This window comes from Kogia breviceps, chromosome 6, assembly GCF_026419965.1.
Source record: "Kogia breviceps isolate mKogBre1 chromosome 6, mKogBre1 haplotype 1, whole genome shotgun sequence".
NCBI classification, from domain to species: Eukaryota; Metazoa; Chordata; class Mammalia; order Artiodactyla; family Physeteridae; genus Kogia; species Kogia breviceps.
In genome coordinates this window covers 57,433,671-57,460,660 of record NC_081315.1, presented here as the reverse complement: position 1 = coordinate 57,460,660, position 26,990 = coordinate 57,433,671, and the positions used below count along the sequence as shown (strand labels likewise).

Below are 26,990 nucleotides of genomic sequence, written 5' to 3'. Positions count from 1 at the left end.
AAACAGAGACAAAAGAATAAGGACAGGACCTGCCCCAGTGGGAGGGAGCTGTGGAGGAGGAATGGTTCCCACACACTAGAAGCCCCTTTGCGAGCAGAGACTGCGGGTGGCAGAGGGGGAAGCTTCCGAGCCACGGAGAGCACAGCAACAGGGTGCGGAGGGCAAAGCGGAGAGGCTCCCGCACAGAGGATCGGTACTGACCAGCACTCACCAGCCCGAGAGGCTTGTCTGCTCACCCGCCGCGGCAGGCGGGGGCTGGGAGCTGAGAGCTGAGGCTTGGGCTTTGGTCGCATCCCACGGAGAGGACTGGGGTTGGCTGCATGAACACAGCCTGAAGGGTTTAGTGCACCACGGCTAGCTGGGCCGGTGTCCGGGAGAAGTCTGGAGCAGCCGAAGAGGCAACAGAACTTTTCTTCCCTCTTTGCTTCCTGGGGAGCGAGAGGGGATTAAGCGCGCCGCTTAAAGGAGCTCCAGAGACGGGCGCGAGCCGTGACTATCAGCGCGGACCCCAGAGAAGGGCATGAGACGCTGGGGCTGCTGCTGCCGACACCAAGAAGCCTGTGTGCGAGCACAGGTTACTCTCCACACCTCCCCTCCCAGGGGCCTGTGCCTCCCGCCACTGCCAGGGTCCCGGAATCCAGGGACAACTTCCCCGGGAGAACCACAGCACACCTCAGGCTGGTGCAACGTCATGGCAGCCTCTGCTGCCGCAGGCTCACCCTGCATCCGTACTCCTCCCTCCCCCTGGCCTGAACCAGAGCCCCAGAATCAGCGGCTCCTTTAACCCCATCCTATCTGAGCGAAGAGCAGATGCCCTCGGGCGACCTATGTGCAGAGGCGGGGCCAAGTCCACAGCTGAACCCCAGGAGCTGTGCGAACAAACAGGAGAGGGGGAGGTCTCTCCCAGCAGCCTCAGAAGCAGTGGATTAAATATTCACAATCAACTTGAAGTGCCCTGCATCTGTGGAATACCTGAATAGACAGTAAATCATCCCAAGTTGAGGAGGTGGACTTTGGGAGCAAGATATATTATTATTTTACACTTTTTCTCATTTTGTGAGTGTGTATGTGTGTGCTGCTGTGTGAGATTTGGTCTGTATAGCTTTGCTTTCACCATTTGTCCTAGGGTTCTGACCGTCCCATGTTTTTTTTATTTTTACTTTTTATAATTTTTCTTAATAATTATTTATTTTAATAACTTTATTTTATCCTACTTTATTTTTATCTTCTTTCTTCCTTTCTTTCTTCTTTTCTTTCTTTCCCCCTTCCTTCCTCCCCTCCTTCCTCCCTTCCTTCCCCCCTTCCTTCCCCCCTTCCTTCCTTTCTTTCCTTTCTATTTTTTCTCCCTTTTATTCTGAGCCATGTGGATTAAAGGCTCTTGGTGCCCCAGCCAAGAGTCAGGGCTGTGTCTCTGAGGTGGAAGAGCCAAATTCAGGACACTGGTCATCAAGAGACCTCCCAGCTCCATGCAATATCAAACAGCAAAAATCTCCCAGAGATCTCCATCTCAACACCAAGACCTAGCTTCACTCAAGGACCAGCAAGCTACAGTGCTGGACACCCTATGCCCAACAACTAGCAAGACAGGACTCCAGCCCCACCCGTTAGCAGAGAGGCTGCCTAAAATCATAATAAGGCCACAGACAACCAAAAACACACCACCAGACGTGGACCTGCCCACCAGAAAGACAAAATCCAGCCTCATCCACCAGAACACAGGCACTAGTCCCCCAAACCAGGAAACCTACTCAACCCACTGAACCAACCTCAGCCACTGGGGACAGACACCAAAAACAATGGGAACTACGAACCTGCAGCCTGCAAAAAGGAGACCCCAAACACAGTAAAATAAGCAAAATGAAAAGACAGAAAAACACAGCAGATGAAGGAGCAAGGTAAAAACCCACCAGACCTAACAAATGAAGAGGAAATAGGCAGTCTACCTGAAAAAGAATTCAGAATAATTATAGTAAAGATGATCCAAAAATCTTGGAAATAGAATAGACAAAATGCAAGAAACATTTAACAAGGACCTAGAAGAAATACAGAGGAACAAGCAATGATGAGCAACAAAATAAATGAAATTAAAAATACTCTAGGAGGGATCATTAGCAGAATAACTGAGGCAGAAGGACGGATAAGTGACCTGGAAGATAAAATAGTGGAAATAACTACTGCAGAGCAGAATAAAGAGAAAAGAATGAACAGAAATGAGGACAGTCTCAGAGACCTCTGGGACAACATTAAACACACCAACATTCGAATTATAGGGGTCCCAGAAGAAGAAGAGAAAAAGAAAGGGACTAAGAAAATATTTGAAGAGATTATAGTTGAAAATTTCCCGAATATGGGAAAGGAAATAGTTAATCAAGTCCAGAAAGCACAGAGAGTCCCATACAGGATAAATCCAAGGAGAAACATGCCAAGACATATATTAATCAAACTATCAAAAATGAAATACAAAGAAAACATATTGAAAGCAGCAAGGGAAAAACAACACATAACACACAAGAGAATGCCCATAAGGTTAACAGCTGATCTTTCAGCAGAAACTCTGCAAGCCAGAAGGGAGTGGCAGGACATATTTAAAGTGATGAAGGAAAAAAACCTACAACCAAGATTACTCTACCCAGCAAGGATCCCATTCAGTTTTTGATGGAGAAATTAAGACCTTTACAGACAAGCAAAAGCTGAGAGAGTTAAGCAACACCAAACCAGCTTTACAACAAATGCTAAAGGAACTTTTCTAGGCAAGAAACACAAGAGAAGGAAAAGACCTACAAGAACACACTCGAAACAATTAAGTAAATGGTAACGGGAACATACATATCGAAAATTACCTTAAATGTAAATGGATTAAATGATTCCACCAAAAGACACAGACTGGCTGAATAGATGCAAAAACAAGACCCATATATAAGCTATCTACAAGAGACCCACTTCAGACCCACCTAGGGACACATACAGACCGAAAGTGAGGTGACAAAAAAAGATATTCCATGCAAATGGAAATCAGAAGAAAGCTGGAGTAGCAATTCTCATATCAGACAAAATAGACTTTAAAATAAAGAGTATTACAAGAGACAAAGAAGGACACTGCATAATGATTAAGGGATCAATCCATAAAGAAGATAAAACAATTGTAAATATTTATGCACCCAACACAGAAGCACCTCAATACATAAGGCAAATACTAACAGCCATAAAAGGGGAAATTGACAGTAACACAATCATACTAGGGGACTTTAACAACCCACTTTCACCAATGAACAGATCATCCAAAATGAAAATAAATAAGGAAACATAAGTTTTAAATGATACATTAAACAAGATGGACTTAATTGATATTTATAGGACATTCCATCCAAAAACAACAGAATACACATTTTTCTCAAGTGCTCATGGAACATTCTCCAGAATAGATCATATCTTGGGTCACAAATCTAGCCATGGCAAATTTAAGAAAATTGAAATCTTATCAAGTATCTTTGCCGACCACAACGCTATGAGACTAGATATCAATTACAGGAAAAGGTCTGTAAAAATTATAAACACATGGAGGCTAAACAATACACTACTTAATAACGAAGTGATCACTGAAGAAATCAAAGAGGAAATCAAAATATACTTAGAAACAAATGACAATGGAGACACAATGACCCAAAACCTATGGGATGTAGCAAAAGCAGTTCTAAGAGGGAAGTTTATAGCAATACAATCCTACCTTAAGAAACAGGAAACATCTCGAATAAACAACCTAACCTTGCACCTAAAGCAATTAGAGAAAGAAGAACAGAAAAACCCCACATTTAGCAGAAGGAAACAAATCATAAAGATCACATCAGAAATAAATGAAAAAGAAATGAAGGAAACGATAGCAAACATCAATAAAACTAACAGCTGGTTCTTTGAGAAGATAAACAAAATGGATAAACCATTAGCCAGACTCATCAAGAAAAAAAGGGGAAAGACTCAAATCAACAGAACTAGAAATGAAAAAGGAGAAGTAACAACAGACACTGCAGAAATACAAAAGATTATTAGAGATTACTACAAGCAACTGTATGCCAATAAAGTGGACAACCTGGAAGAAATGGACAAATTCTTAGAAATGCACAACCTGCCGAGATTGAACCAGGAAGAAATAGAAAATACGACAGACCAATCATAAGCACTGAAATTGAAACTGTGATTAAAAATCTTCCAACAAACAAAAGCCCAGGACCAGATGGCTTCACAGGCGAATTCTATCAAACATTTAGAGAAGAGATAACACCTATCCTTCTCAAACTCTTCCAAAAGATAGCAGAGGGAGGAACATTCTCAAACTCATTCTATGAGGCCACCATAACCCTGATACCAAAACCAGACAAAGATGTCACAAAGAAAGAAAACTACAGGCCAATATCACTGATGAACATAGATGCAAAAATCCTCAACAGAATACTAGCTAACAGAATCCAACAGCACATTAAAAGGATCATACACCATGATCAAGTGGGGTTTACCCCAGGAATGCAAGGATTCTTCAATATATGCAAATCAATCAACGTGATATACCATATCAACAAACTGAAGGAGAAAAATCATATGATCATCTCAATAAATGCAGAGAAAGCTTTTGACAAAATTCATCACCCATTTATGATAAAAACCCTGCAGAAAGTAGGCATAGAGGGAACTTTCCTCAACATAATAAAGGCCATATATGACAAACCCACAGCCAACATCGTCCTCAGTGGTGAAAAACTGAAGCCATTTCCACTGAGATCAGGAACAAGACAAGGTTGCCCACTCTCACCACTCTTATTCAACATAGTTTTGGAAGTTCTAGGCATAGCAATCAGAGAAGAAAAAGAAATAAAAGGAATCCAATCAGAAAAGAAGTAGTAAAGCTGTCACTGTTTGCAGATGACATGATACTATACATAGAGAATCCTAAGGATGCTACCAGAAAACTATTAAAGCTAATCAATGAATTTGGTAAAGTAGCAGGATACAAAATTAATGCACAAAAATCCTGGCATTCTTATACACTAATGATGGAAAATCTGAGAGTGAAATTAAGAAAATACTTCCATTTACCACTGCAACAAAACAAATAAAATATCTAGGAATAAACCTACCTAAGGAGACAAAAGACCTGTATGCAGAAAATTATAAGACACTGATCAAAGAAATTAAAGATGATACAAATAGATGGGGAGATATAACATGTTCTTGGATTGGAAGAATCAACATTGTGAAAATGACTCTACTACCCAAAGCAATCTACAGATTCAATGCTATCCCTATCAAACTACCACTGGCATTTTTTACAGAACTAGAACAAAAAATTTCACAATTTGTATGGAAACACAAAAGACCCCAAATAGCCAAAGCAATCTTGAGAACGAAAAATGGAGCTGGAGGAATCAGACTCCCTGACTTCAGACTATACTACAAGGCTACAATAATCAGGACAGTATGGTACTGTCACGAAAACAGAAATATAGATTAATGGAACAGGATAGAAAGCCCAGAGATAAACCCACACACATATGGTCACCTTATCTTTGATAAAGGAGGGAAGGATATACAGTGGAGAAAAGACAGCCTCTTCAATAAGAGGTGCTGGGAAAACTGGACAGCTACCTGTAAAAGTGTGAAAGTAGAACACTCCCTAACACCACACACAAAAATAAACTCAAAATGGGTTAAAGGGGCTTCCCTGGTGGCGCAGTGGTTGGGAGTCCGCCTGCCGATGCAGGGGACATGGGTTCGTGCCCTGGTCCGGGAGGATCCCACATGCCGCAGAGCGGCTGGGCCCGTGAGCCATGGCCACTGGGCCTGCGCGTCCGGAGCCTGTGCTCCACAACGGGAGAGGCCACAACAGTGAGAGGCCCGCGTACCACAAAAAAAAAAAAAAAAAAAAAAATGGGTTAAAGACCTAAATGCAAAGCCAGACACTATCAAACTCTTAGAGGAAAACATAGGCAGAACACTCTATGACATAACTCACAGCAAGATCCTTTTTGACCCATCTCCTAGAGAAATGGAAATAAAAACAAAAATAAACAAATGGGATCTAATGAAACTTAAAAGCTTTTGCACAGCAAAGGATACCATAAACAAGACCAAAAGACAACCCTCAGAATGGGAGAAAATATTTGCAAATGAAGCAACTGACAAAGGATTAATCTCCAAAATTTATAAGCAACTCATGCAGCTCAATAACCAAAAAACAAACAACCCAATCCAAAAATGGGCAGAAGACCTAAATAGAAATTTCTCCAAAGAAGATATACAGATTGCCAACAAACACATGAAAGAATGCTCAACATCATTAATCATTAGAGAAATGCAAATCAAAACTACAATGAGATATCATCTCACACAGGTCAGATTGGCCATCATCAAAAACTAGAAACAATAAATGCTGGAGAGGGTGTGGAGAAAAGGGAACCCTCTTGCACTATTGGTGGGAATGTAAATTGATACAGCCACTATGGAGAACAGTATGGAGGTTCCTTAAAAAACTACAAATAGAACTACCATACGACCCAGCAATCCCACTACTAGGCATATACCCTGAGAAAACCATAATTCAAAAAGAGTCATGTACCAAAATGTTCATTTCAGCTCTATTTATGATAGCCAGGACATGGAAGCAACCTAAGTGTCCATCAACAGATGAATGGATAAAGAAAATGTGGCACATATATACAATGGAATATTACTCAGCCATAAAAAGAAATGAAACTGAGTTATTTATAGTGAGGTGGATGGACCTGGAGTCTGTCATACAGAGTGAAGTAAGTCAGAAGGAGAAAAACAAATACCATATGCTAACACATATATATGGAACCTAAGAAAAAAAATGTCATGAAGAGAGTAGGGGTAGGACAGGAATAAAACACAGACCTACTGGAGCATGGACTTGAGGATATGGGGAGGGGGAAGGGTAAGCTGTGACGAGGTGAGAGAGTGGCATGGACATATATACACTACCAAACGTAGGGTGGATAGCTAGTGGGAAGCAGCCACATAGCACAGGGAGATCAGCTAGGTGGTTTGTGACCACCTAGCGGGGTGGGATAGGGAGGGTGGGAGGGAGGGAGGTGCAAGAGGGAAGAGATATGGGAATATATGTATATGTATAACTGATTCACTTTGTTGTAAAGCAGAAACTAACACACCATTGTAAAGCAATTATACTCCAATAAAGACGTTAAAAAATAAATAAATAAATAAAAATAGAACTACCAAATGACCTAGCAATCCCACTACTGGGCATATACCCTGAGAAAACCATAATTCAAAAAGAGACATGTACCATAATGTTCATTGCAGCACTATTTACAATACCCAGGTCATGGAAGCAACCTAAGTGTCCATCGAGACATGAATGGATAAAGAAGATGTGGCACATATATACAACGGAATATTACTCAACCATAAAAAAGAAACACAATTGAGTTATTGGTAGTGAGGTGGATGGAACTAGAGTCTGTCTCACAGAGGGAAATCAGTCAGAAAGAGAAAAACAAATACCGTATGCTAACACATACATATGGAATCTAAAAATAAAAAATTGGTTCTGATGAACCTAGGGACAGGACAGGAATAAAGATGCAGATGTAGAGAAGAGACTTGAGGACACAGGGAGGGGGAAGGGTAAGCTGGGACAAAGTGAGAGAGTAGCACTGCCCTATATATACTACCAAATGTAAAATAGATAGCTAGTGGGAAGCAGTTGCATTGCACAGGGAGATCAGCTCGGTGCTTTGTGACCATATAGAGGGGTGGAATAGGGAGGGTGGGAGGAAGACGCAAGAGGGAGGGGATATGGGGATATATGTATACATATAGTTGATTTACTTTGTTATACAGCAGAAACTAACACAACATTGTAAAGCAATTATACTCCAATAACGATGTTTAAAAAAAAAGCAAATAATGATTATTTGATAACTCTCCTTCCAAAAAGGTAAAACATTAAGTTTTCTTTTCAGAAGAAGAATGGTAGATTGAAATTGTAATCAACTTATCTCCCAGAAAATGAAAGAGTTATAGTTCAATAAATCACCTGTAGCTTAGCTGTTCCAGGAAACCCTCTCCTTTGCAATAAATTTAATTAAGATAATGGAGGGCTTCCCTGGTGGCGCAGTGGTTGAGAATCCGCCTGCCGATGCAGGAGACACAGGTTCGTGCCCTGGTCCGGGAAGATCCCACATGCCGCGGAGCAACTAAGCCCGTGAGCCATGGCCGCTGAGCCTGCGCGTCCGGAGCCTGTGCTCCGCAACGGGAGAGGCCACAACAGTGAGAGGCCCGCATACCGCAAAAAAAAAAAAAAAAAAAAAAAAAGATAATGGAGAGCCATCCAACTCCAGGAACAAGATACAGATAGCCTGTGTCTAACCAGCATGAAAAGGCATAGTTAAAAAGCAAAGTAAATTGAACTGTCAGTAACTCAAATCTTCAGTCACTGAAAGCTAAAAGGTCATTTTTCTTTTTGTGTTCATCCTTTAGAGTACAGATAACTGTTTCTCCTTTAACATCAGAAATTTGGTAGAGTTCAGTAATCTTTGATGCAATGTGTATCAGGTTCGGATTCCATTCCTTCTGTCATTCTGAAAAGGAGAGGAAAGGTAGATGGCTCGCAGTTGGTCAGTATGGTGATGGAGGCCCCTGAAAATTGGTTCTTCTTTTGTGCATGCATTTGAGACTGCAATGTTTGGGGTAGCACATATCACGGATGAAGTCGTCCTTATGAAATGTGAGCTGTTGTACATCTCATTCTCAAATACCAGATTACATTATCAGGGTACAGCTTTTGAAAATGTCTTCTTATGTCTAAGTCCCAGAAAGAGATTAAGTATTGGCTCAGAAACATCCTTGTTCAAAATTCACTGTCTCTGTGGAATGATTTCAAACAGCAATAAAATATGCACTATTCCTTAGTGCCTTAATGATTTTTTTTATTGTTTATACAATTTTTTTCCAAAATTTTTTTTGGAAAAAAAACAGCCTTGCCCAGTGCCTACTAACTGCCTTGAATAGTCTGTAGGATCTGTCTGATTTCTGGGAAAAGTATTTTAATAATGTTATAAGAAAATCACAGAAGTAGTATTCCACTAAGGGTTTCTGAAAAAATCTAGTGGTAGCTCCCTATATGTCTTAATTCCTTTATAAAAGAGCATTCAGGTTTTGTACCACTATACTTTTAAGAGTTAAGAACTCTATGTCAATCTGTTCCATCTATTCATTATTTTAGGTGCCTATCACATGTGTGGCAACCTCTTCCCTAGGAGTGATAAGCTCAGAACAACAGGATTCTGTTACATTATACTGATTTATAATAAATGGGAACTGTTCCATTCCTAACCCATTTTTCACTAATTTAACTGGCAAAATAGCCTTAATTACTTTTCTCTGCAAGCAATATATTATTTAAAAACAGTGAATGGTGGGTTGGGAATTATCTTTAAATGCCTTGCACTAATCTCTTCCCACTTGAAAACATTTAAAAATTCTACTTTAATTGCATAATTGGGGATCATAACTAAAACGTCATATGAAACACGGATTATAGAAATGTTAAGCTGGAAAGGGTTTTGGTGATTAATTATAAAAACTACATTTGTTTCCTGGGATTCTCCTTTAAATTCAAGAGGAAACTTGTTTGAGTGGATGAACTTAGAATAGTCCAATTCCCGAAACAACCAAAAAATGGCAAACACTTCTAAAAAGAGAGAGAATACAGTTTAATCTTTGTCCTGCTTAATCAAACAGAAAGAGCAATGAGATATAATGACTTAGTGAAGAGAGAAAGTACAAAAGGACTAGGAAGATTTAGAAAAGTTTCTAAAACAAACCAAAAAAAGCCCAGTATCTCTTCTTCTTTCCATACCCATCTTTATATAAAATTTAGTATCAAGGTAGTAGAATATGCTAAATGAATAACTAGACATGTACTGTCCAATATGGTCATCTCTAAACACATGTGACTACTAAGCATCTGAAATGTGGCTAGTCTAATTTGAAGATGTAGTACTAAAAATATTTAAATCTCTTAATGTTTTTATAATGATTACACTTTGAAATAACTGTTTCATGTTCCATAAAATATATTATTAAAATTAACCTGTTTCTTTTTACTTTTTAAATGTGGCTACTAGAGGTAATTCCCTGGCAGTCCAGTGGCTAGGACTCCGCATTTCCACTGCAGGGAGCACGGGTTGGATACCTGGTTGGAGAACAAGGATCCCACAAGTTGCGCGGCATGGCCCAAAAAATAAAAATAAAAAACATTTTAAAATGTGGCTACTAGAATATTTAAAATTAAGTAGGTGGCCATTATATTTCTTCTGGATAAAGCTAGACAAGACAGTAAGTGCTCTAAAGCCAGGAGAAGAAACCACTATGTACTGAAGAAAACTTTATGAAGATATCAAAACTTAAAAGAAGGAAAGGATACAGGAAAGCTGAGGAAAGTGCTAAAGAAACCATAACATATGAATAGAAATTAATCCTCCTCATGTGATAATAGAAAGTATTTAGGTCAGAAGAAGTCATAGTCTTAAAGACACACATCTACAGAAACAGTAGAAATTAGGCAGACTGCCTTCTACAATAGAACACTGTAAAACTTGAAAGACACAAAAATGAACTTGGTTGATTTTTTTCACTGCTCTATTTTCAAATCTCAAAAGAGTGCCAGGCATGTAACAGACACCTAAAATAAATATTCGTTCTATGAATGAATGAGCAATGAACTACTGTAGAATGGGGTGGTGCTTTCCAGTAAACTTTAAGGCAGGGACTCTGGAAGAGGCGGTAAAAAGGGAGAGAGTGTTAAGGAAAGAGAGAGCATCCATATTAGCACCTGCCAGAGCCTAATTAGGCTTACTTTTTTGTATGTTCCAAATAAAGAAGTAAAAAGGTTAAAGCACAAACCACCTCCTGTCCCAACTCTGCATAATTTTGGATCTACATATTACCTGAGAACTTGAAGTGAAGAAAAAATAATGGATAAGGATTTATGAAATCCAAGAACACATTCCTTTTATTGATGCTTTACCAGTTTTCCTGTGAGAAAATTTGCCTTGAATCATATATGCTAAATGAATGAATGAATGAGAAAGAGAAATAATATCCAGCTACTTTGAGATTAATTAAAATAAAGACTAAGAGGTTTTAAAGACTTGTAGTGTTTGATAAAATAATTTAAATGTAGGATATGTCTAAATAAATATATGATTTCAGAATAAAATGTAATCATAATTCTCAAAAAAGAAGTTGAGTAATGTGAAATAATCATCCGAAAATAGTAAACTAGCTATGAACCCCAGATTATACCAACAAAACTAGGGAATAGGAAGAAATGTTTGAAAGAAAGTTACAGTGATTCTTCTCATCTTACAAAGGGAGGAACCAGAAGATTCTATTTATGGTTGATGTAAATTATTTTAAAAAATTTTAACCTGACTTTTTCTAAGATTACTAGCAAAACACAAAACAATGTATTTTTTTCAAATCACATACAAAAATGTTAAAGAAAATATATTTAAAGTTAGAAAGAAATCAAAGAAAAAATAAAGACAAAAGATACATGAAGGAAGCATTTTTAAAAGCTTACAGATTACCAGTTACATGGAAAATAATTAAATTCACCTATTAAAAGTTCCCTTTGATATGATTTTTTAAGTGTTTGCAAGTGACATATTTAAAATAAACAGATTTAGAAAGCTTAAGAGGGAAAGGTAAAAAGAAAAAGGAAACGGGTTACATGGAAGTAGAATCCAAGAAATAAAAACATCACATGAGAAAAGTCATTTTTTAAAAATCCACAACTCATACAACTTTATGTACTAAGTAACAGTGCTTGAGATGTATATATATATATGTAAAAATTGTTAAACATGCAAAAAGAAATATATATAAATTCAGAAGTATAGCTGTTTAGGAGACTTCTTCAGACATGCAATTATAGTCAGCAAAATATAAATAAGGTGAAATAAAAGGTCGTTTAATGTCAAATAAAATAAGCCTTACATGTAAGAGTTTGGACTTAAAAGCAAAAGAAAACGTGTAATTTTTTTTTTTTACTTTATTTATTTATTTGGCTGTGTTGGGTCTTCATTGCTGCACGCAGGTTTTCTCTAGTTGCAATGAGCGGGGGTTACTCTTCGTTGCAGTGCACGGGCTTCTCATTGCGTGGCTTCTATTGTTGCGGTGCATGGGCTCTAGGGCATGCAGGCTTCAGCAGCTGTGGTGCACGGGCTCAGTAGTTGTGGTTCGCGGGCTCTAGAGCACAGACTCAGTAGTTGTTGAGCACGAGCTTAGTTGCTCTGCGGCATGTGGGGTCTTCCTGGACCAGGGATCGAACCCGTGTCCCCTACATTGGCAGGCAGATTCTTAACCACTGTGCCACCAGGGAAGTCCAAAAAAGTATAATGTTTCAAAAGAATGTTCTTTTATATAGTTATGTGAAGGATGGAGAGTGAAAGGACTGAATCTTCCTGAATGGAAGAATGAATGGCAATCAGAATTTCACTGCCCAGCGTAGTCCAATAATTAAATACATTTCTAGGAAATGCTACCTTAAGGCTTGTTCCCATATGGGTGTACTCTATTCTATATTTATACAGCACTTTATTATCTACAAAGCACTTTCACATTCGTATTACTTTCAACCCTGTAACAAAAGGAAGGGACAGTAATATTTAGATGAGAACAAAATAGAAACTATTGGAAGAAAGGAACATGACTCAAGGAGGGAAATTCCTATTGCTGTAAGAGGATTGCTGGTGTATAAAATGCCTTATATATGCCACTTAAGACTTCTCTTCCATGGTCAGCATTTCTACTCCCTCCAAGAAGAGTATCAAAGCCAAAGCAGCAGCAACAGACAAACATGAATATGAAGGGCATGGCTACAGTCCTGGCTGTGATATTCTGTGCTACAATTGTTCAAGGTATATGGTACTTTTTACTTCTCAAACTATAAATTTCTTTTCTAATGCTTCAAATGTCTTTTCTTCCACTTTTATCCTAAAAGATACAGTAAATTTTTATTTAACCTCACAAATTAGAAGTTACTATAGGTTTGGCAGAGAATACTGGAAATGTTTAAAATACTAGAGATGATTACTTAAACTAGAGATGATAAATTTAATAGAATTTCTTATTTGGCTGCAAAATCTGGCAAGAGCCTTTGGCAATAGTTTTAAATGTCTGCTAGGAAGATTTTATATGAGAATGTTATTAGCTTTCTGGAAAAATTCTTGAGCATAAAAGCAAGAGGCAAATAAGCTTGATCTCCAATAAACATCTTTCATTCTTCCCCTTATTCTTTAATGGTTTGCTTACAAATTTAAAGAGAAGATTATCAACTTCTACTTAAGCTCCTTTCCCAGTAACAGCAGTGTTGAGTGCTATTTGACAAATTACTATCTTTAGCCTTAATGAAAACCTGGCCCACATTCTTCAATCAAGATTATACATAATACAATGGAATATTACTCAGCCATAAAAAGAAATGAAACTGAGTTATTTGTAATGAGGTGGATAGACCTGGAGTCTGTCATACAGAGTGAAGTAAGTCAGAAGGAGAAAAACAAATATCGTATGCTAACACATATATATGGAATCTAAGAAAAAAAATGTCATGAAGAGATTAGTGGTAGAATGGGAATAAAACACAGACCTATTAGAGCATGGACTTGAGGATATGGGGAGGGGGAAGGGTGGGCTGTGACGAGGTGAGAGAGTGGCATGGACATATACACACTACCGAATGTAAGTTAGATAGCTAGCGGGAAGCTGCCGCATAGCACAGGGAGTTCACCTCTGTGCTTTGTGACCACCTAGAGGGGTGGGATAGGGAGGGTGGGAGGGAGGGTGACACGAGAGGGAAGAGATATGGGAACATATGTATATGTATAACTGATTCACTTTGTTGTAAAGGAGAAACTAACACACTATTGTAAAACAGTTATACTCAAATAAAGTTGTTTAAAAAAAAAGATTATACATAAATCATAGCTATATGATTGCAATCAGATGTATTAGTAACTGATGCTGTGATCTGTTCTAGGCTTCCCCATGTTCAAAGGGGGACGGTGTCTTTGCACAGGCCCTGGAGTAAAAGCAGTGAAAGTGGCAGATATTGAGAAAGTCTCCATAATTTACCCAAGTAATAACTGTGACAAAACAGAAATTATGTAAGTAATGGACTCACTGAAGATAACAATGGTGGTGGCTTTTTTGCTTTGTTTTTCTTATGTTTTTCCATCCAAAATTTAAAAACTGTTTTGGATCTTCCCTTAACAGTATCACCCTGAAAACACATAAAGGACGAAGATGCCTAAATACCAAGTCAAAGCAAGCAAAAGTTATAATCAAGGTAGGTTACCAGATTACTTCCATTTTATAATCTATTTTATCCAAGACAAATCTTTTGAAAAAATAAAATTGACAACTGCAGAATTGTTTTGCTATGATCCTGTGTAAATGTTTTGATAAAGGGTCTCTGGTTATAATTAGCTTCCCTTTCCTGCTGTATGTTTTTGCATGTCAACTCCTAAATCACTGGGAAACAAGAACAGCCCAAGTTTGTAAAACTCACATCTTCTCGTTACAGAAAGTTGAAAGAATGAATTTTTTAAAATATAAAAAAGTGTGAAGTCCTGGAAAGGAGGATTTGAAAACCTAGAACAAGTGTAACTGACTACTGATGTGGATAAGAATTCTGCAACAGGAAACTGACTTTCTCCTGCCTGTTGTAATGAACATTCATGCATTTCTAAGTTAGGAAACTTTCTAGATTTGATGCTTGTAACTATTCTGCTGTGGCTATGAAAACATTTCTGTCTCTAAAAGTTATCTGTCTGTATTTGACCTATATTTTATATTATAAGATGTATTATTACTGAAATCAAGACCATGACTCATAAGTCAAAAGCATCTATGAACATTCCCTAAATATTTTGTATGCAAATCCACATTCCTTTTCCTAAAAATTGGAAAAAGTCCTTAAACGCCTCTTGTTTTATAAAAAAGCCTGTAATTCATGAAATGTACTATGAAGACAATTATAAGCTAAGGGTAACTGGTAAGAGTGCAAATATTTCATAACAGAATTAGTAGCTCTGGTCTTGATTTTTTTAAATTTATTTTATTTATTTATTTTTGGCTGCATTGGGTCTTCGTTGCTGCATGCAGGCTTTCTCTAGTTGTGGCGAGCAGGGGCTACTCTTCGTTGCGGTGCGCTGGCTTCTCTTGCTGCGGAGCATGGGCTTTAGGCGCATGGCCTTCAGTAGTTGCGGCATGTGGGCTTCAGTAGTTGTGGCCCGTGGGCTCTAGAGCACAGGCTCAGCAGTCGTGGCGCACGGGCTTAGTTGCTCTGCAGCATGTGGGATCTTCCCGGACCAGGGCTCGAACCCGTGTCCCCTGCATTGGCAGGCGGATCCTTAACCACTGCTCAACCAAGGAAGCCTTTGATTTTTTTTAACAACCTTTTTTTTCACTGAGATATTTTGAAGCAATTAGGATGTATGTTTACCGTGAATTTTGGTTTTATCTACTGTTATAAATTATACTAATATTTTGAACACATTTTAAATATGAAATGCTTTTTTCTACCAAAGAAAAATGTTGAAATAAGTATATGTGCATATCTGGCAATCACCTTTACTTTACTTCCTGTGATTCTTTTTCTTAGAAAAATACATATTTAAACTATTTTTGTCATGCTTGTACTATAAAATTTAGAGATATCTATGATAGTTTCACTTTGAAAAGAAAATAATTTTTCACTAATAAACTAAACCCTTCTTAAATCAGAAACAATTATATGTTTTCAAGAAATGTGAGATGCCTTGAACAATTTTACCTTGTATTTCAAGAGGCATACAGCTACCTGTCATCACACAGAATTGTTTTGAAATATATTTTAATGAGTAGTTGTGAAGGACAGCTATCTCTTTTTTTAAAGGGTCTTCCTAGGCTCAAACCCCCTTCTTACTCAGGGCAAATTTCTTATTATGTGAGCTTTGGTGGGAAGCCAAAAGGTAGAAGCCAAAGGAAGAAGTTTCTCTCTGGCAGCCAGAACAAGGTCTCAGCCAGACCACTCCTACCCTAGACTTTGAACTCCAGCTAGCACCACAAAGATGCTATCAGTAAGAAATATTTAAAGTGGCAGTAGTAACAGTGTAAGTCTGATAGTAGAGGCTTCCTAACACGTTCCTGTAGCATGACTTTGGCTATAGTCCTTCCTGCCACCTAGCACCCTTATGTTTTGTACACTTTCCAAGTCTGATTCTTCAGTCTTCCCGTGGCTTCTTCAATTACCAATTACATTCCTTTCCTGCTGAAGCTAGCCAGAATTGGTTTCTCTGCGTGTATCCAAAAACCTTAGCTGTTACATCACTGTTTATATAGACAACTATACATTTGAAAAATGAAAATATTTTAGAATTACCAAAAATCAGGTATTTCTGTTTATTTGAAAACAAAAGAACAATTTAAATGCATCTTTGGTGTATCCTTCTCATCGATATCAAAGAGCCAACCATAAAGCAGATCAGAGAATGGACAGAAAAGTAAATAGCAGAGTAGGCTGCCTGGAACCTAATAGGCCCTCCTACTGACTAACTTTTTGACTGGTGCCTACAAGCAATAATGAGAAACCAAAATGTTACCTAGGGGATTTGTATATAAATAAATAAATATCTCAATTATATGTTTATTCTATGATGTATATAATATAGATATGTAGTATAAATATTATATATGCATATATCATAAATCTATATAAATTTCTACATAGAAATGGGACTTCTAGATGAATTCCCTGGAGTTTTAAAACCTGGATCTATTATTTGACTATTTACAGTGATTTTTTCTTTTTTTTTTTTTTTTTTTTTTTTTTTTTTTTTTTTTTTTTTGTGGTATGCGGGCCTCTCACTGTTGTGGCCTCTCCCGTTGCGGGGCACAGGCTCCGGATGTGCAGGCTCAGCGGCCATGGCTCACGGGCCCAGCTGCTCCGCGGCATGTGGGATCTTCCCGGACTGGGGCACGAACCCGTATCCCCTGCATCGGCAGGCGGATTCTCAACCACTGCGCCACCAGGGAAGCCCCTACAGTGATTTTTTTAAGAGTATCTTTAAAAATTAAAAAATTCACTGAGTAAGAGCTGTATGATAAATTTGGTGTTTTTTAAAGTATATATCCACATTATATATCATAGAATAAACATATGATTCAGATATTTATTTTTTTTAAGTAAAGTAGCATAGACCAGTACATTATTATTGAGAAACAACATAAAACTTAAATTTCTTCACAGCAAAATAAACATATGAATGAATTAACATACTTGAGCCAAGATCCTTCCCACCTCAGTACCTTTGCACAGACTATTCCCTTAGCCCACTCCTTCATTAAGCTAATGCCTATTCATCAGTAAGATCTCAGCGTAAGTGACATTTTCTCCACGTGGTCATCTTTGAAACAACCCCTTCAATCTCAACTAGATTAGGTGTCCTATTTGTTTTCAGAACACTCTACTTTTCATGACACTATTTGTTGCAAGTAAAGAAGTATTCCTGTACTTAATATCTCCTCTCCCACAAGTGTAAGCTCAGTAAGAAAGATACTGTCGTCCTATGCCTAGCAGATATCAGACCCCTTGACAAATATTTAAGAATACAATGACTGAATGGCAAAAGAAACTAAGGGGAAGGGAACTTATAGCAGAGGAATGTCATGAAGGAATGCACAATGGTAGGAAAGTATAAGGTGAGCTTTGAAAATAATAATTAAATTAGTTTAGTTGAAGTGAGTACGAAGGACATCAAATGTCTAGCTAAACAACCATGAATTTTACTTCGTATAAAATGGGGATTCATTAAATGTTCATGAATAAGAGAATGACCCTATCCAAGTTATTCCAAGTTATTCTAAATTATTCTGGGAATGGTATAGAAGGTTGACTGGAACTAGAAAAGCTTGGGAAAGGGAATATGTTGCCATAGCTCAGGTCTGTATATACCAAAATATGGTCATTCTCATACCATCATCACAATTTTTTTTACCATATTTCTGATCAATTTTCATTATCCTTAGCAACTTCTGTGTACCACCTTTATTTTGCTTACATTTGCATAAAAAGCAAACTTTCACTACTGTACATGTGAAATCAGCATCACTTGCTATAGAAATAAAATGTAACAATAAAAGGAAATAAGACAAATTCTCAAAAAGGTACAATCTCCCAAAACTGAACCAGGAAGAAACAGAAAATATGAACAGGCCAATCACAAGTGTGAAAGTTGAAACTGTGATTTAAAAAACTCCCAACAAGCTGCCACATAGCACAGGGAGATCACCTCTGTGCTTTGTGACCACCTAGAGGGGTGGGATAGGGAGGGTGGGAGGGAGGGTGATGCAAGAGGGAAGAGATATGGGAACATATGTATATGTATAACTGCTTCACTTTGTTGTAAAGGAGAAACTAACACACTATTGTAAAACAGTTATACTCCAATAAAGATGTTAAAAAAAATAAAAAATTTTAAAAATTTTAAAAAAATTAAAAACTCCCAACAAACAAAAGTCCAGGACAGATGGCTTCACAGGAGAATTTTATGAAACATTTAGAGAAGAGTTAACACCTATCCATCTGAAACTATTCTAAAAACTTGCAAAGGAACACACCCAGACTCATTCTATGAGGCCACTATCACCCTGATACCAAAACCAGACAAAGATACCACAAGAAAAAGAAAATTACACGCCAGTATCACTGATGAACATAGATGCAAAAATCCTCAACAAATACTAGCAAACTGAATCCAACAATACAGTAAAAGGATCATACACCACAATCAAGTGGAATTTATCCCAGGGATGCAAGGATTTTTCAATATCTACAAATAAGTGTGATATACCACATTAACAAACTGAAGAATAAAAACCATATGATCATCTCAATAGACACAGAAAAAGCTTTTGACAAAATTACACCCATTTATGATAAAAACTCTCCAGAAAGTGGGGGCATAGGGAACATACCTCAACATAATAAAGGCCATATATAACAAATCAGGTAACAAAACAGGTAACATCACACTCAACAGTGAAAAGCTGAAATAATGTCCTCTAAGATCAGGAACGAGACAAGGATGTCCACTCTCACCACTATTATTCAACATAGTTTTGGAAGTCCTAGCCATGGCAATCAGAGAAGAAAAAGAAATAAAAGGAATATAAATTGGAAAAGAAGAAATAAAACTGTCACTGTTTGCAGATGACATGATACTACTATACATAAAAAAGTCCTAAAGATGCAACCAGAAAACTACTAGAGCTCATAAATGAATTCAGTAAAGTTTCAAAATACAAAATTAATACACAGAAATCTGTTGCATTTCTATACACTAACAACAAAAAAATCACAAAGAAATAGTCTCATTTACCATCACATCACAAAGAATAAAATACCTAGGAATAAATCTACCTAAAGAGGCAAAAGAGCTGTATGCAGAAAACTATAAGATACTGATGAAAGAAATCGAAGATGACACAAACAGATGGTAAGATATACCATGTTTCTGGACTGTAAGAATCAACATTATTAAAACAACTATACTACCCAAGGCAATCTACAGACTCTATGCAATCCCTATCAAAATACCAATGGCATTTTTCACAGAAATAGAACAAAAGATTTTAAAATTTGTATGGAAACACAAAAGACTCCAAATAGCCAAAGCAATCTTGAGAAAGAAAAATGGAGCTGGAGGAATCAGGCTCCTTGACTTCAGACTATACTACAGAGCTACAGCAATCAAGACAGTATGGTACTGGCACTAAAACAGAAATATAAATAAATGGTACAGGGTAGAAAGCCCAGAGATAAATCCATGCACATATGGTCAACTAATCTATGACAAAGGAGGCAAGAATATACAATAGAGAAAGGACAGTCTCTTCAATAAGTGGTGCTGGGAAAACTGGACAGCTACATCTAAAAGAATGAAATTAGAACACTCTGTAACAACATACTCAAAAATAAGCTCAAAATGCATTAAAGACCTGAATGTAAATCCAGACACTATAAAACTCTTAGAGGAAAACATAGGAAAAACACTCTGACATAAATCGCAGGAAGATCTTTTTTGACCCACCTCCTAGACTAATGAAGATAAAAACAAAAATAAACAAATGGGACCAATTAAACTTAAAAGCTTTTGCACAGCAAAGGAAACCATAAACAAGATGAAAAGATAACACTCAGAATGGGAGAAAATATTTGCAGATGAAGCAACTGACAAGGGATTAATCTCCAAAACATACAAACAGCTCATGTGGCTCAGTATCAAAAAAAACAAACAACCCAATCAAAAAAATGGGCAGAAGACTTCAACAAACATTTTTTGAAAGAAGACATACACGTGGCCAACAAACACATGAAAAGATGCTCAACATCACTAATTATTAGAGAAATGCAGATCAAAACTATAATGAGGTATCACCTCACACCAGTCAGAATGGCCATCATCAAAAAAATCTACAAAAAATAAATGCTGGAGAGGCTGGGGAGAAAAAGGAGCACTCTTGCACTGTTGGTGGGAATGTAAATTGATACAGCCACTATGGAGAACAGTATGGAGGTTCCTTAAAAAACTAAAAACAGAACTACCATGTGATCCAGCAATCCCATTCCTGGGCACATACCCTGAGAAAACCATAATTCAAAAAGATACATGAACCCCAATGTTCAGTGCAGCACTATTTACAATAGCCAGGACATGGAAGCAACCTAAATGCCCATCAACAGAGGAATGGATAAAGAAGATGTAGTACATATATACAATGGAATATTACTCAGCCATAAAAAGGAACGAAATTGTGCCATTTGCAGAGATGTGGATGGACCTAGAGACTGCCATACAGAGTGAAGTAAGTCAGAAAGAAAAAAACAAATATCGCATATTAATGCATATATGTGGAATCTGGAAAAATAGTATATATGAACTTATTTGCAAAGCAGAAATAGAGACAAAAACATGGAGAACAAATGTATGGATAACAAGACGGGGACGGGGAGGTGGGATGGACTGGGAGACTGGGATTGACATATATACACTACCATGTGTAAAACTGATAGGTAGTGGGAACCTGTTGTATAGCACAGGGAGCTCAGCTCCACGCTCTGTGATAAACTAGATGGGCAGGAACGGGGGAGTGGGAGGGAGGTCCAAGAGGGAGGAGATATGGGGATATATGTATACATATGGCTGATTCACTTCGTTGTACAGCAGAAACTGACACAACATTGTAGAGCAACTATACTCCAGTAAAAAATAAATAAATAAATAAATACTCTGTAATAACCTATATGGGAAAAGAATCTGAAAAAGGATATATGTATAACTGAATCACTTTGCTGTACATCTGAAACTAACTCAACATTTTAAATCAACTATACTCCAATATAAAATTTTTTTAAAATTTAGATGAATGAAATACTATGCATGCTACAACATGGATGAACCCTGAAAACATACTTAGTAAAAAAAAAAAAAAAAAAGCCCGATGCAAAAGGAAACATATTGTATGATTGCATTTATATGAAATACTCTGAATAGGCAAATCCATAGAAACAGAAAGCAGATTAATAGTTGTCAGGGCCTACAGGGAGGAGGTAATGAGGAGAGACTGCTTAATGGATCCAGAGTTTCTGCTTGGGTTGATGATAAAAGTTCTGGAACTAGATTCTAATGATGATCATACAACACTGTGAATGTACTTAATGCCACTGAATTTTATAATTTTATATGGTTAAAATGGTAACTTTTATGTTATGTGTATTTTACCACAAAAATAATAATGGCTAAAATAAGGTGGTAATGGTGAAAATGGAAATATAATGAGATTACACTGCAAAAAGAATAAGACTTAGTAATAGATTGTATGTGAAGGCTGAAGCTGAGGAAAGGAATCGAGGAAAATGCTAAGGATTTGAATTTGAAGTAGAAGCAGTGAAAGGAATCGAGAAAAGAAGCTGAGATTTTGAGGTTTAAAAGAAAAGTACTGCCACTAACAGGAATAGATAGATCAGGGGAAGGTGTGGTTTAGCAGAGAAAACTGAAGGTTGGGTTTTAAATATATGGAACCTGAGATGCCAAATATCCACAGTGATTTAGAAGTTCAGAACTGTTTCTTCTAATTAACCAAGAGGAGCTTTGAAACAGATGAAGCAGTTTTGGATAATACTGGTAGAAAAAGAAAGATTATATTTAATTATTTTTTGCTACTGAGAATGGTATTTAATATACCCATACAGAATTAATATACCTCTTTAGTATATGTTCCTTAAAGATTTCCAGAACCAACAAATCTAAATCTTTATGATGTATTTGATGCACTGTGTGGTGTATAATAGTACACTCTCACACACACAACTGTTTGGGTATTTTGTGGGGTTTTCTGAAGGTGGGTGGCAAGACAAAGTTAGTTGCTTCTTCTTGCCTTGTCTACAAATTTTATTTGAGACTGAGATCATTATGTACACTGCAACTATAGTTTCACTTAAGTACCAAAGAAGGACAACTACATTTGCTGGAAATCCTAGCACCATAAATGCAGATACACTTGCTTGGTGCTAGCTGCTCAATAAACTGCTAGTATATATTGGAAATGCCCTGAGGTAAATTACAGGCTTCATATAATTTCCCATAGATAATGATTTAGCTTTCTTCTGTATATTGTTCACAAAGAAAAGACAAATTGTCAGTAAGAGCCTGAAGAAAACTAAATGGTGATATAGCCCCATCCCCAGCACCCGAATGGAGCCCGCGTTTCTGCAGTGCTGGAACTCCTGGCTCGGGGTCTCTTCCCTCTGCTGTCACTGAGCTGCTCTGGAGCCCAATGGGAGGGTGGCCTCACTGAGGCTTCCAGCTCTGGAGGGACCCCACCGGCTGAAGCCACAACAATCCTTGGGACCCCGGTCCAGTTCCCTGAAACCTGGACCTCGAAGGCCACCTTTATTCACACAGAGAAAGGATTTTTCCATTTGAAGGTCAACATGTCAGAGGTCAGGAGCCTTGGTCTCAATATCCCTGTTTAAAAAGTGTTATCACGTCTGCCAGAAAGAACTGCTGACAACACTGGAAAAAATTGAGAGTTATCCTTAACAATGAAGGGTTGTGCAGCAACATGGATGGACCTAGAGATTGTTATGTTGAGTGAAGCGAGTCAGACACAGAGGGACAATGTCGTATGATATTGCTTATATGTGGAATCCAAAAAAAAAGCAGTCAAAGAGCTGGCTGAGGAGAAATATCTGTGAGAAATGTACATAATGGGTATGGCAGGAGGAGAATAAAGATAATAAAGAACAGAAAATATTTTTTAAAAAGACTGAGAATTTCCCCAAATGAATGTCTGACATGAAAACCACAATATCCAAACTCAGAGGAAAATATGAATAGTAAAGAAAGCTACTGACCAATCGATGTTCTCTCAGGAACATTGATGCAAAAATCCTCAACAAAATATTAACAAATTGAATTCAACAATATTTTGAGAGAATTTTTTATCATAAATGAGAGGGATTAATCCCAGGTATGCAAATCTGTTTCAATATTCTAAAATCAAATAATTATATCCATCATATCAACACCCTAAAGAAGACAATCATCAGCATATCAACAGATTTTCAGAAACCTTTGAAAAAATCCAACACCCATTCTTCATAAAAAACTCTCATTAAGGAAACAGACTGAGGCTTTCTCAAGTTGATAACAAAAAAATCTACAAAAAACTTTTATCTTACATCATGATTAATGGTAAAAAACGTGAAGATTTTCCACTAAGTTCAGGTAAAAAGCAAGGATGTTTCCTTTCATCACTCCTTTTCAATGTTTTACTCCAAGTCCATGCTAATGCAATAAGGCATGAAAAGAAATAAAATAAATACAGATTGGGTAGAAAAAAAAAAGCAGCATAAATAAAATGTGGACCAATATACTTTATGAACATCTCACCAAAGAAAATAGACACTTTGCATATAAGTATATGGAAGAATAATCCAGATTACATGCTGCCATTAAAAAGCAAACTTAAAATATAATTATATACCACTATGTCACACTTAGAATGGCCAAAATGTGAACAATGACAAGAACAAATGCTGTAAAAGACGTAGAAGACTAGGAAATCTCATTTGTTATTGGTGGAAATGAAAAATAATAGTTACTTTGGTAGTCTGATTGACACTTGCTATAATATTGAACATTCTCTTACCGTACAAACCAGCAAGTGTTCTCATGGATATATACTGAAAGAAGTTTAAAACATACATCCAGGGCTTCCCTGGTGGCACTGTGGTTGAGAATCTGCCTGCCAATGCAGGGGACATGGGTTCGAGCCCTGGTCTGGGAAGATCCCACGTGCCATGGAGCAACTGGGCCTGTGAGCCACAATTACTGAGCCTGCGCGTCTGGAGCCTGTACTCCGCAACAAGAGAGGCTGCAATAGTGAGAGGTCTGCGCACTGCGATGAAAAGTGGCCCCCACTTGCCACAACTAGAGAAAACCCTCACACAGAAACGAAGACCCAACACAGCCATAAATAAATAAATAAATAAAATGAAGCAGATTACTAGCACATAATTAAAAAAAAAAAATACATCCAAAAACCTGCATATGGATATTTATAGCACCTTATTCAATATTGCCAAAATGTGAATGAAACTAAGGTGTCCTTCAACAGATGAATGAAACAATATAGATTAATATATTCTGGGAATGGAATAACATTGAGCACTAAAAAGTAAGCTATCAATCCATAAAAATATATGTTAACTATTTTTTTTCTTTTGAAGTATAGGTGATTTTATTTTTTAATTTAAATTTTATTGGAGTATAGTTGATTTACAATGTTGTGTTATTTCAGATGCACAACAAGGGATTCAGTTACTTATATGCATATATTCATTCTTTTTCAGATTCTTTTCTGATAAAGGTATTCCCAGAATATTGAGTAGAGTTCCCTGTGCTATACAGCAGGTCCTTGTTGCTTATCTATCTTATGTATAGTAGTGTTTTCATGTTCACCCTAAGTTCCTGAGTTATCCCTATCCCCCCATCTTTCCCCTTTGGTAACCATAAGTTTGTTTTCTAAGTCTGTGAGTCTGTTTCTGTTTTGTAAGTTAGTTCATTTGTATCAATTTTGGGATTCCACCTATAAGTGATACCATAAGGTATTTGTCTTACTCTGACTTGCTTCACTTGGTGTGATCATCTCCAGGTCCACCCATGTTACTGCAAATGGCATTATTTTGTTCTATTTTATGGCTGAGTCATATTCCATTGTACATATGTACCACATATTCTTTACCCATTCATATGTCAATGGACCTTTTGGTTGCTTCCATGTCTTGGCTATTGTAAACAGTGCTGCAGTGAACACTGGGGAAGATGCATCTTTTCAATTTATGCTTTTCTCCAGATATGCACACAGGAGTGAACTTGCTAGGTCATCTGGTAGCTCTATTTTATTTTGTTTTATTTTGTTTCATTTCATTTCACTTCAGTTTCAATTTTTTTGGAGTATAGTTGATTTACAATGTTGTGTTGCTTTCTGCTGCACAGCAAAATGAATCAGTTATACATGTACATATATCCACTCCTTTTTAGATTCCTTTCCCATATAGGTCATTACAGAGTACTGAGTAGAGCTCCCTGTGCTATATAAGTAGGTCCTTATATGTTGTCTCTTTTATATACAGTAGTTTGTATATGTCAATCCCAATTTCCATTTTATCCCTCCCCCCCCATCCCCTGGTAACCTCCATTCTGTGCTCCATGGTGGCTGTTACCAAATGGCATTCCCACCAATAGCGTAATAGGCTTTCCTTTTCGCCACACCCTCTCAAGTATTTCTTGTTTGTAGACTTTGTGATGATGGCCATTCTGAGTGGTTCTAGGTGATGCTTCTTTGTACATTTGATTTGCATTTTTCTAACACAAAGCAATGGTGAGTATCTTTATATGTGCTTTTTTTTTTTTTTTAACAGTGTGAGTAAAATTTACCTCTTGAAACAGGGAAAAAAATGATGATTTAAAATATGGAATAACATGCACTATTGAACTATATACTTAAGATTCCTCATCCCCAAAAAGACAACAATGAATCAAAATTAAAACTAGACCTTTTCTAAAGCTTCTAATTCAAAATGGAACAAAATATTCATAAAATTCATATTTACATTATTTAAATCTCTGATTTATGGGAGAGGGGAAATGTACCATACTTTTCAAAACACCTTTACTTTTACAGTGCTCTCACCACAGTTATCATATATATATATATATCTTTTATAGTTATCTCCTCCCCCAAATGATTGTCTATCCTCCCAAATGCATAAATTCAGGAACATAGCACTCTATTTCAAGGTACATTATTCTCTGTCATCTATGGCAGTTCCCCAAAAAATACGAGGTCTGTCCCTACCTCTACCTCTACCATGACTGTGGGCCTCTCTTCAATAAAGCCATATGCCTATGGCCTTCCTGCCCTGGTTTCTTCACACCCCAAGTTGTCACAAGATCCTGAAACTAAAATCATTTATATTGCCTTTAGGGTAATTCCATGGTGGTCTAGTGGTTAGGACTCCACGTTTCCACTGCAGGGGGCATGGGTTCCGTCCCTGGTTGGGAAACTAAGATCCCACAGGCTGCACGGCACAGCCAAAAAAAAAAAAAAGCCTTTAATACGTATGTCAATCCAACAACAAATACATCTATATCTACACACACACACACACACACACACACACACACACACACTTCACACACATATATTCCATTCAGCCCATTAAAAAAGATAATAGGAAGCAAAGCAAGGATGTAGGAATCTCCTGTCATTCATATACAGCACCTGTCCAAATAGCATTACATGAATGTACAATCCATATCACATTAAATTTATTTAAT

At 37.4% G+C, this 26,990-nt stretch overlaps 1 protein-coding gene across 2 annotated transcripts; it reads left to right on the top strand.

The window, feature by feature from the left end:
• Positions 1-12,831: 12,831 nt before the first annotated feature.
• Positions 12,832-15,826, top strand: CXCL11 (C-X-C motif chemokine ligand 11). Of its 2 annotated transcripts, none has more exons than XM_059066891.2 (4): positions 12,832-12,959; positions 14,081-14,207; positions 14,317-14,389; positions 14,627-15,826. In XM_059066891.2, the coding sequence occupies exons 1-4, from the start codon at positions 12,899-12,901 to the stop codon at positions 14,666-14,668; spliced, it is 303 nt and encodes a 100-aa protein (XP_058922874.1). In that variant the 5' UTR covers positions 12,832-12,898; the 3' UTR covers positions 14,669-15,826. The 2 variants fall into 2 exon arrangements, with proteins under 2 accessions (XP_058922874.1, XP_058922873.1); XM_059066890.1 differs by having other exon boundaries at positions 12,899-12,959; positions 14,631-14,642.
• Positions 15,827-26,990: the final 11,164 nt, after the last annotated feature.

Coding starts and splice junctions, on each gene's coding strand:
- CXCL11 (XM_059066891.2), top strand. CDS start 12,899: ATGAATATGAAGGGCATGGCTACAGTCCTGGCTGTGATATTCTGTGCT. Junction 12,960..14,080: donor CTGTGCTACAATTGTTCAAG/GTATATGGTACT, acceptor GATCTGTTCTAG/GCTTCCCCATGTTCAAAGGG. Junction 14,390..14,626: donor AAGCAAAAGTTATAATCAAG/GTAGGTTACCAG, acceptor TTCTCGTTACAG/AAAGTTGAAAGAATGAATTT.